Source organism: Osmerus mordax, chromosome 18, assembly GCF_038355195.1.
Source record: "Osmerus mordax isolate fOsmMor3 chromosome 18, fOsmMor3.pri, whole genome shotgun sequence".
In the NCBI taxonomy this organism is placed as follows: domain Eukaryota; kingdom Metazoa; phylum Chordata; class Actinopteri; order Osmeriformes; family Osmeridae; genus Osmerus; species Osmerus mordax.
In genome coordinates this window covers 14,385,132-14,397,046 of record NC_090067.1, presented here as the reverse complement: position 1 = coordinate 14,397,046, position 11,915 = coordinate 14,385,132, and the positions used below count along the sequence as shown (strand labels likewise).

Here is an 11,915-nt window from a genome sequence, read left to right as displayed (position 1 = left end):
GAGGGCCACCCTGCCCTGGGCCTGGAGGGGGGCCACCCTGCCCTGGACCTGGAGGGGGGCCACCCTGCCCTGGGCCTGGAGAGGTGCCACTCTGCCCTGGGCCAGGAGGAGGGCCACCCTGCCCTGGGCCTGGAGGGGGGCCACCCTGCCCTGGACCTGGAGGAGGGCCACCCTGCCCTGGGTCTGGAGGAGGGCCACCCTGCCCTGGGCCTGGAGGAGGGCCACCCTGCCCTGGACCTGGAGGGGGGCCACCCTGCCCTGGGCCTGGAGGGGGGCCACCCTGCCCTGGGCCTGGAGGGGGGCCACCCTGCCCTGGACCTGGAGGGGGGCCACCCTGCCCTGGGCCTGGAGGGGGGCCACCCTGCCCTGGGCCTGGAGGGGGGCCACCCTGCCCTGGGCCTGGAGGAGGGCCACCCTCCCCTGGACCTGGAGGGGGGCCACCCTGCCCTGGGCCTGGAGGAGGGCCACCCTGCCCTGGACCTGGAGGGGGGCCACCCTGCCCTGGACCTGGAGGGGGGCCACCCTGCCCTGGGCCTGGAGGGGGGCCACCCTGCCCTGGGCCTGGAGGGGGGCCACCCTGCCCTGGGCCTGGAGGGGGGTCACCCTGCCCGGAGAGGGAAGTCCAGATAAGTTGAGGAGCAGGACAGACGTTTCATCAAGGACGTAACGTTGAGTTGCGTAACGTGTTCATATGGATGTTGAAACTAGGTTCTCTGCTGATTTATCTGTAGCGAGGACTGGGTCCTAGGACCACAGTTGAGAAATCTGTCACCTCCTCCTGATCCTAACCCTAACCGAACATGTTTCACTATTCTTCCAGGAACAACAACCACAGAGGGCTGGACTGTGTGGTAGTGTAGCCCAGGGAAAGACCTGGGCCTGGGCCAGTCCATCACCCCTCACCCCCTGGGTGAACATGGGGCTGACACCCTCACGTACCCAGCAGCATCACTGACTGGCTGTCGATTGAGTGAATGAGTGTTATGACTCACTGCCAGTCCTAGCTATGAAGATGAGTCACTGGTTCAGGCTGGGGAGAGCTGCCGGATGATGATACACTGCTTCCCTCTGGTGGATAGAGTGATGTGGTGTATGTAAACGTTTCCAACGCAAGGGACTTCCTCATTGTTAAACCCCAGCTCTGACCAAGGTGTCAGAGCTTCGAAGTTTTAAAGGTTGAAAAAATATGTTCACATATAAGTTTAGAAAAACATCTTTTAAAGGCTGGAAAAAATATATTTACCCAAAAAGTTTCAAAAAACATATTCGAAAGATTCGAGCACTGGTCGCTGCTCGCACGCGACCGCCAGCGGCCAGACACTGGCCTTCTCCCTCTTCCCCACCGGCGCTGGCCTGCAGGAACAAAGACACCCTGTCACCCCTCCCTGTAACCCCTCCCTACCCCCCCTCCCTCAGAGGCGCCTCGCGGTGGGAGCATCCCTCTCTCTCCGGGAGAGGACATGCTGAAACAATGGTGTTGAGGACAGAGTTCATTTGTCATGCTATTTATTTATAGGATGAGTCGTAAATCTGTCCCAGAATGCATTGTGTGGGCCCAGCAGGCTACAAGCCAGACTCATGATGAGGGGACTTGTCTAATCTAATACGTCTTCACCCACACACACTGGTAAACACAGACTGTAGGCGCTGGGATGACAGGTCCTTTAAGTTGTCTGTGATGAGCCAGTCAAGCTGCCAAGCATTCAGGCCAGGTCAATAATGTGAGATCTGAGGCTGAGACACCTGGTCTGGCTCCAGCCATTGTGAGAGAGAGCCGGTTTTCTCCTTGTCTCTACTCACTTGATTCTGGAGTATTTCCTCTGGAGGAAACAATAAGACAATAGGAACACGCTGCAGGCAGGCTGATCTGCAGACCAACAGTAAATCCTTTTCAATTTATGACTGGTGAGTCTGGATGCATGAAGGGAAACGGTGCTGTTGTGTCTTTGCTGTCAGATGTAAAGTCCTGCTGGGGTGCACTCTGAAGATAGTGAGATGTCATGTTGTGTGGCTTTCCTGGACCGTATACAAGAATGTCCTGTCCCAGGGGATTCACAAGCAAGTGAAATATAACCTCGCTGAGCTCATATTCACATAACAAGCACCAAGCACTATTCTTATGACTAGTAATAAATAAAGCATATGGCTTTAGTTTGTTGTAGCAGTTGTGCAGTTCATGACAGTTCATGTCTCAGCAGATGTCAGTGATGCTGACAGTGGAAGGTGAAGACCATGACCAGTCACCAACCTTCAGACAGAAAACCTTTTCTGATAGAAAACTGGAGTCTTAAGGTTGAAGTGGCAGACAGAAAAGTGACTTGCAGGTTAAAGAAATCTGCAGAAAACAGACCTGCTTCCTGTAGAGCCAAGACGAGGGGGTTCAGACGAGGGGATTCCAGTGTCAACTACTAAAGACAAAAAACACAGAATACAAGCACACCTCCTGTTTAGTAAACAAGACGGAGTGTCTGACAGGAGACCTTTGGAACTGAATACACACACACACTTGACCTTCTGTGGATCACACAGTAGCCAACACTTTAACCGCTTCCTGCTCCGCTGGGGTCAGCGTGAACCATTTACTCTTATCAGCTCTGCTCAGCCAACCTCCTACTGGTCAGAAAACAGCCATTGTTTGGAGCCTTACTGGAAACCAGAAACACAGTTAGGACACTGTAACAAAAACACAGAAAAACATGGTGATAACTATTTAGACCTGTGGCCTTTTATTCCACAAACAACTGATAACATGTTCCTGTGACCTGTCCCACCAGAGCCTGCCTGCCTGGTGAACGCCCCATGAGACAGATAACATCTCCGTGTGACATTATACAGGTGACAATTCCTGTATATATAGTTTATAATCAATTTTCTAGCTTGCTCAGCTGTAGCAGGTTTGACATGACATTTCAATGGTCCTCTATATACTCTTTATACCCATAACTCAGATCAATTAACTTCAGTCATTTGATAATGACTATTAGAGTCTGAATGGTCAATCTTCTCATTGGATTCTAGTGTTAAAACTTCTATCCTTCATCCTGTGTTTTTTCCAGACTGCCCCCCCCCCCCCCCCCGCACCCCCCCCCCCCCCCCCCGCACCTCCCAGGGCTGGGCTGTGCTTGTAGGGCTGGGGGGCCTGCTGGGGGGCACGGCTGGGGGGCACGGCTGGGGGGCACAGTCCGTCTCTGGGTGGCAGGCTGGGGGAGAGGGATGAAAGGAGGAGGGGAGGACAGAGGGGAGAGGAGGATGTGGAGGAACAAAGGGAGACTGGAGAGAGTAAGGGGGGAGACAGGCTGGGAGACAGGCTGGGAGACAGGAGGAGGGAGGGGTCAGATGAAGCAGGGAGGATATTATGGTTTGGTCAGGAGGGAGTCTGGAGACCTGAGAGAGAGAGGCACTGGCCCAGGAGGAATCTCACACACTGGATTCTAGTCACAGTAAAATACAAGAAAGGTCCTGGCAGTTATATACACAGTATATACTGAATAAGTTTACAATACAGCAGAGTGAATTTTTATGCAAAAACATTTTTTATTTGAACAGACCGTTGAGTATGTACAGAATAGTTGTTTACATAAATAGGCAAGTTATAAACATCAGCTGTTTGCTGGTATAAAATTAAAAAATAACATCATACATTATCTTACATATGCCACCATTTATAGATGCTTTCCACGGCCTCTATAATGTCTGTGATCCTGTTGTTGTGGAGGAAGCTGCATTGCTCAAGCTGCAGCTGAGAAGACCTCCTCAGAGAAGCTGGGGCATTTCATCCACTACAGATCCGAGGGGGGGTTGTTAGAGAAACCCAGGACAGGGTTTAGACTGGACCTCCCATGAAGCCAATGCCATTTCAAACCCAGGAGAGAGAGGGAGAGGGGCAGTGGGGGTGGCCAGTTGCAGAATGTCCCTTTGGGTATTGCAGGATAGCCTCTAGAGACTATCACATGTGTGATGGTCTCATCCACCCTAGACCACAGGAGCAGCTGTCTCACCCACACAAACATTCACTTCGCTGAATGACAACAGGGTCTCTGCAGCCATGAGATTCTAATGATTAATACAACACATCAATTCAGTGGATCTCTGCTCTGGGAAGCGTAATGATTTGAAGTAATTCTACTTTCTAAATGTACTTTAAACTTTAAAGAGGAGAACTCTTTGAATTTGTTATAATAAGGGACAACAATTGATTTCAATCAAATAGAAAGAATAGAAAAGATTGGTCATATTTATAATCAACAAAATCTTTCTCAGTATTCTGCTGATGAAGGCTTGCTGCAACTTCTGGTCCACTAATCTGAACATTGCTGCCCCCTGTGGGCCACGCCATGTGTGCCCCTTACGTAAGACTGGAAGAATCTAAACACATGCCCATGTCTCGTCTCCAGCCAGAATCTGAACTTCAGGATTCTCTGCATACTGTGAATCCATGAGTGATTTGAAGGAGTTTTTTTTATTATTATTCATGAACTCAACCATTGTGCAAATAATGGTTCTGAGACTTGATAATGACATGACGTAATTGCTCAGCAATAATAACAATAAAAAAAACTACAAAATACATAATGAATAAAGCTAAAACTTGTATGTGAGAAGTCCTTTGGCATAAAAACAAACAACACTCCATTCTGGGTCAGGATCAAAGCTGTGGCTCAAAGGTCTTAACTAGGTGGTTTTGGGGAACAGTGACTGTCATCCTATTGGACCACATCAGTTTTTGCTGACCAATCAAGAGGGTGGTGGCACGTGAACTTTTGGAAGTTGTTGATAACAGAAGCAGGTCAAAAGGTAAAAACCTTCCAAGGTTTCTGACCCCCGCTGTGGTCTGGAGTGACATCTTCTCAATGTTTGTTAGTTTCAATAAGACACCACAAACACATTCATCAAGGTTCATCCTCAAGGCTCTTCTGAACACTGGAAACTCTGACTCTCTCCCTTTCCACCTTGTGTAAGGTACCGGTTTCCAAACAAGCTTCACATGGGACCACAACCAGTTCACACTCTGCTTGAAGAAAGCAGGTAGTTTTCAGTGCAATATGCAAAGATACATTTAAAAAAGTAAAACAACAAAATATATATGGTAGGGTTGGCAAAACATGGAGCCATAGAGAGAGGCTGTTTCAGTAGCAGCTAGCGTCTGGTCTGACCTCTGTGGAAGTCCTTCTCAGGAGCCAGGCTGCCTTCCAACCACCTACAGTAAATCTGCATCATAACACCTCGACAGGGAACCCAACCAGCATGAACCATCTACTCCAAGCAGCCATGCAGCTCCAGTTCAACCCAAGAGACCACACCCCTACTTCTCCACAGTTAAGAGGATCACACAGCACACCTCCAGAGAGGATGTGTGTTACGAGGATAACCACATGACAGGAAGGAATGGTTAGTACATCCAGATGGAGAGGCACCAGGGGCTGGGGTTTCAACATCGTAACACTGATGATCTCTGCTGCACAGGAGCTCATTGTGGGCGTGGCTTGCTCTCCTAAGCTATTCAAAGCTCTGTGGATGCTCCCGGCTCGCTAAAGTGCGCTGCGACACAAAGTGAATCAGGAGCTCATTGCACCATTTAAATACCGCAAAAAAAGGTTTCCAGAATAGACAGCCTTCGAGGGTCCTCCTCTTGTTGCAGCTGTGCAAAACCCAAACTCCCTGTGCAGGAACCGACCCTCCAGCCCTGGGGGGCGCCACCCAACAGAACCTCTCAGTGCAGACGGGAGGACTGGTGTGGGTCCCGTGACGCTGAGATGGAGGGGTGTGGGACTGTAGCAGGGCTGGACCAGGGACACCAGGGGATCTCTTCAGCATGGAGCCTCGAACATCCACAGAATGGAGGACGACCGCTCACCATCCCTCCCTCCCTCCAATCATACCCCCCAAGTCTCTGATCGGCTTGATTTCTGTCTGTGATGGAGAGCCCCGCCCCTCTGCCTTGTACATCCTCGAGTTTAGTGTGTTTGTATGTGTGTGAGAGTGTGTGAGTGTGTGTGGTGTGTGTGGGTGTGTGAGTGTGAGAGTGTGTGGTGTGTGTGGTGTGTGTGTGTGTGTGGTGTGTGTGAGAGTGTGTGAGTGTGTGTGGAGTGTGTGTGTGTGTGTGTGTGTGTGTGTGTGTGTGTGTGTGTGTGTGTGTGTGTGTGTGTGTGTGTGTGTGTGTGTGTGTGTGTGTGTGAGAGAGAGTGTGTGTGTGGTGTGTGGGTGTTTGCATATGTGTGTCCTCACAGCGTGGCCAGGATGCGTGAGAAGGAGATGAGGAGGGAGAGGGCTGTCTGGCCCACACCAAACACCAGAGCCTGGAGAGGAGCCATGTCCTTCCCTGCCACGCGGTACACCCCTGCTACAGCCGCACCTGGATACACACACACACCCGATACACACACACAATACACATGATACACACACAAGATACAATTGTTAACTTGCACACAAAATAAATAGAATAGATTTTTTAAACAATCATAATTTTTCTACAAACCATTAATACATATGATAACTAAATCAAGAATTGAATTCCCTCCTATGTAACAAGTACTTTTTCTCCCCTGTGTGAGGTGTATAACAGACATGGGAAGCAACAAAGTAAAAATACTTTGTTACTGTTCTTAGGAATATATTTCTGGTATCAGTACTTAACTTCCCTATAACTTTTTACTTTCACTCATTAAATTTTTTACACAAATATCTGTACTTTCATTTTAAACCAAAATTATTTTCCAAAAAGCAAAAAGTAAAATAAAATATGTTTTGAAAGGTTGTATAATATTTTTTTGGTTGCAAGTTTTAGAAAAAAGTTTTGAAAGGTTGAAAAATAAAAATTTGCATAATTGATGAGTGCTTGATGAGGACTCAACTATACTCTATTGTCACACCTGCCACAACATGCCTGGGACCTGATCACCAACAACCAGCTTCATACAGTGTCAGAACATCTGACAGAACAAGATGAGATCCTGGTGTTGGGTCAACATGCCTCAGAACAAGGAGGGGAAGATCACTGCCTGGCTCAGAGTGTGAACTCTGGGCAGGTTATATAGCACAATCTTTATACTGTCACCTGGTGAACACACACACACACAGTAGCTCTTAGCTCCCTTAGCCAAAGTACCGTACGCACGGGGCGGTCAATAGAGTGCTCGCTCTGCTAGATGCACATTAATAATAAAGTGTCTTCTATTTTAGGTCTCACATCTGTGATTGAGTGTGATTCATGCAGCGTAGCAAGGATGTCTGGCGGGTGTTAGAGAGAGAAACAGATCCGTTTACACATCACACAGGAGGAGGAAAGACTACCTTCCATGATACTGCTACTGGAATGCAGATGATATGCCTGGAGAACCTAGAATCACCTTTCATTCTCGTAACTGAATCAGACAACGGGCCACAACGTGGAATACAAACAGACAGTATGCAGGGAGAACACAACTGTAAGACAGACAGACAGACAGGAAGATAGGAGGACAGACAGACAGACAGACAGGAGGACAGACAGACAGGAGGACAGGAGGACAGACAGACAGGAGGACAGACAGACAGACAGACAGACAGAAGGACAGACAGACAGGAGGACAGGAGGAAAGACAGACAGACAGACACGAGGACAGACAGACAGACAGACAGACAGACAGACAGACAGGAGGACAGACAGACAGGAGGACAGACAGACAGGAGGACAGACATACAGACAGACAGGAGGACAGACAGACAGGAGGACAGACAGACAGGAGGACAGACATACAGACAGACAGGAGGACAGACAGACAGGAGGACAGACATACAGACAGGAGGACAGACAGACCAGAGCCACAGAGCCGCAGGGTCTTACTTGTGATGACCCCTCCACCCAAGGAGGCTAGGAAGCCAGCGCTCAGCAGCCCCAGCGTGATGAGACGCCCCCTGCTGTGTCGCTGCAGCATGGCCAGCATCAGCAGCCCCACCGCACCATGCACCAAGAGAGACGAGAAGAGACTCCACAGGAACACCCAGTACCACATCTCTAGAGGGGGGGAGGAGGGGAGATGTGTTATCATCCAGTGGTGGGTCATCAGTGAGATGCTGAAGAATGTAGAATATGAGCCCTATCACATTCCTCACAGCGAGACAGCACTGTACACTATTCAACTGATGTGGCTCCAAATTGGATATTGAAAAAGATTTCAAGATAGAAACATATAAAACATCACGGTTGGTTAAAACTAGGAGTCGGCACAGATCACACTAACAGATACTGTGGTGGGGTGGTCACTGTACTCTAGCATGGAAAGTGATAATGGTTTAACACAGTTCTCCACAACCTTGATGAAGTGTAAACCTGGTTACAACATCAGACATGAACAGACTGCACCAGATCTCTGTTAACTGAGCAGTGAACCAACAGAATCCCAAAATTCCCCCTCCCTCTCCCCCTCCCCCTCCCTCCTCTTTCCTCCCTCCTCTCTCCCCCTCCCTCCTCTTTCCTCCCTCCTCTTTCCTCCCTCCTCTTTCCTCCCTCCTCTTTCCTCCCTCCTCTCTCCCCCTCCCCCTCCCTCCTCTTTCCTCCCTCCTCTTTCCTCCCTCCTCTCTCCCCCTCCCCCTCCCTCCTCTTTCCTCCCTCCTCTTTCCTCCCTCCTCTCTCCCCCTCCCCCTCCCTCCTCTTTCCTCCCTCCTCTTTCCTCCCTCCTCTCTCCCCCTCCCTCCTCTTTCCTCCCTCCTCTTTCCTCCCTCCTCTTTCCTCCCTCCTCTCTCCCCCTCCCTCTCCCCCTCCCCCTCCCTCCTCTTTCCTCCCTCCCCCTCCCTCCTCTTTCCTCCCTCCTCTCTCCCCCTCCCCCTCCCTCCTCTTTCCTCCCTCCTCTCTCCCCCTCCCCCTCCCTCCTCTTTCCTCCCTCCTCTCTCCCCCTCCTCTTCCCTCCCTCCTCTCTCCCCCTCCTACTCCCCTGCTTTCCCCAGACAGCAGGCAGGCTTAAAGAGCCTCTCGTTCTCTCTGCCAGCGAGAGGCAGCATGGCAGCGATGGCACTGGCCACCGGACAAAGTTGTGCTGGCACGAGATTGTTCTAGAAGAACAAGGATGGATGGGAGATGGCAGAAGTGAGGTTTTGGCACAGGTGGTATCTGTGATTCAGACTGATGACATCTCAACACGCTCTTGCAATGCCAACCACCTTTGATATGGAACTGCTGGTTCTATGATCTTTACAGGACCACATCCACTGAGTGTTGTAGTGGCTACCTCCAGGACTGACCCAGCGAAACATTTGAAAAACAGCATATGTGTGTGTGTGTGCGTGTGTGTGTCTGTGCGTGTGTGTGTGTGACCCTGGCTGGCTTTTCACTTGGAGGTAGAACTCTGACACTGTCAATATTAAATGTTGGTGCCATCACACAGGATGCCAACCCCATGTGTCTCTTCTCACAGTCCCCTTCCCCTCCCCTCAGCACAGCAACACTAGTTCTGCAAACTAGCTCCTGCTAGCTACAACCAGCTGAATTTACTGTTGAGTCTGCAATGAACCAACAGGAAGTCTGCCTGGTCTAATATTCTTTGCCTACTTTAAGGACCAAATATGTACATATTTCTGCTTTCTGGCTTTGCTCTGAACACACCCCTTCCAGCCCTGAAAAAAACAGCTACTGGTGTTCCGGCACATTACAAACATATCCAATTGTACTCAACTAAACCAACTAAACTTATTCAACAACTGACTGAGCAGAACCTGAAATTACGTAACTTTTGTATTTCTTCATTATATTGGGCTAAAGGTCTGCTTTATGACTGAAGATATTACTGTAATTATTGATTTGCCTCGTCTAAACTAGACTAGTGACCGCTGAAACTGGAACTTTGATTAATCGTTTAATCTAATATCGCTTTCCTCTTTAACACGTCTTACCACTCCAGTGTTACATATTAAACACACGCGCTGGTGTGGCAGGCAGCCGCGGTAGGCAGATCTCGTAACCCAGACAGCCCATCCAGGACTAGGAGCCGGTTGACGTTAATTACCCATGATTACCTATACAAAGGACAGGGGGCTGGCTGAAACGGAGATGACAAGGATTCACTACTGTGCCGAGCTCTTTCAAGCAGCACAAAACATTAATTAGACGCATTTTGTGATTCATCAGTCATTGACTCTGCACGCGGGGAGCATGGACCGGGCGGGCGGAGATGTTGTTTTAACGCAGCCTGTAATTTATTCTTTATGGATTTTTTTTTAATATATATTTTAGTCACGGCCTAGTACCTATAAGTAATTTAGTAGCTGTGCTGCGGCCACTCTCCCTTAAATAGTGTCCTGCACAACTGCCCACGTCCCCGTCTCTATCCAACAGTACGCGTTATGGACAACGGAAACACCGGCCGGCTGCATTTATATGAACGCAGACATAAAGCCTGAGACCGTTCCGACAACACAGCATCAGCATGTCATTAAGCTTCTGTTACCTGTGAAGTGTTGCAGCGTCGTGCCCTGAACCCATAGGCTCAGCACTTGCTGCACCGAGAGGTTAATCGAATAATCCCGGTTTGTGTTCATGTTTCCGCCGCCGCCGCCGCCCCCCGGGTTTGCGCCCCTCTTTGTTAGATGGCTGTAGGTGGATTTTGACGAAGACATCGAGGAGACCGGGGTGGCATGAGGAGAATTTTCCCCCGGCGCGCTCCCCTCTACCGGTGCCTCTGTTTCGGCTTGACTGCCGTCTCCGCTCGGGGAAGGAAAGGGCCACTAGCTGCTCTGCTCATTGTCGCTTGCAGCGGCGGCTGTACGGAGGCCATGATGAGTATGTCAGCGCGAGCGCAGCGCAAACCGTTGTCCTACATCAGCCAGCCTTCGTACATAACTCTTAAAGAGACCGTAGCTAGTTGGAGGAGTTTGCAATAGCATATCGAAGCCTAAAATGAAATTAAAGCAAATTCTGTATCTTGTCTAATTAGCAATTACATATGCACGTGCGTAATCATTGTCGGGTGAAAAAAGAAAAGAAAAAAGAAAAACTTTAAATACTGGTAAGGAATCGGGTGTAGGTTATGCCTATTCGTTCATGTGTCTTCTGTACTGGTACCCAACATCTTCGATTGTATTTAGTTTGTTAGTTCCCGCTAAACATTTATACTGTGTAAATGAACAATTTGCCTACTGTGTGCAACATTCAGGGCGTTGTCCGTGACGTCTGATCGATGCTGGTCGTTGTCCGTGGTTCTGATTCGTCACCAACGCGTCAGTCCCGAAACGCCTGATAAACCGCTGGTTATTCAATGTATTCCAGTTACTCCAGAACGTCACACGTATACATCTGTCAGGAAGTCCAATCTTGTGCAAATTCAACAAAGAGCTTAGGAAATATATATATATCTAACTGAGGGAATTCATTTCTAAAAGCATTCATATTTCTGCTTGATGTGTCTCCTGCTATGCTAGTATAACTTTGACAGGCAGACCGTGGCTTCGACATTAGGATGAACAAAATGCTCATTGACTGTTTCTAGAGCATGCAGGCACCATTTACACAGAGTATCGATCTCATGCTACTGAAAACAAAATGTTGGTGTGTGAGAGAGAGAGGGGGGGGGGGGGGGGGGGGGGAGAGAGAGAGAGAGAGAGAGGAGAGAGTCAGAGGAGGAGAGAGGGAGACAGAGAGAGGGAGAGAGAGAGGAGGAGAGAGACAGAGAGAGAGAGACAGAGATGTTTTGAACTGGAACAATTCTCCAAAGGATCACAGTATTTTAAGATGTGTCCCAGATCAAAGGTATGGCTGATGACAGAAAGACAGAGTGATATCTGATATCTTGAGTGGAATCCCACAGAGTGTTTCATCAGGTAAGGTAGCAGAACTGGAGAATCACTCACCTCCTTGTGAAGCCATGGTTACAAGGCATCTGCACCTGTGAATCTACACCTGTGTCAGCAAGATGACACAGTCCAAGGAAAAAATATAGTAAAAG

At 49.2% G+C, this 11,915-nt stretch overlaps 1 protein-coding gene across 1 annotated transcript; it reads right to left on the bottom strand.

Moving 5' to 3' along the window:
* Positions 1–6,221: 6,221 nt before the first annotated feature.
* Positions 6,222–10,590, bottom strand: tmem170b (transmembrane protein 170B). The gene is made up of 3 exons (XM_067256418.1): positions 10,422–10,590; positions 7,826–7,996; positions 6,222–6,352 (listed from the first exon to the last, which is right to left on the bottom strand). The coding sequence occupies exons 1-3, from the start codon at positions 10,588–10,590 to the stop codon at positions 6,222–6,224; spliced, it is 471 nt and encodes a 156-aa protein (XP_067112519.1).
* Between the last annotated feature and the right edge of the window lie 1,325 nt (positions 10,591–11,915).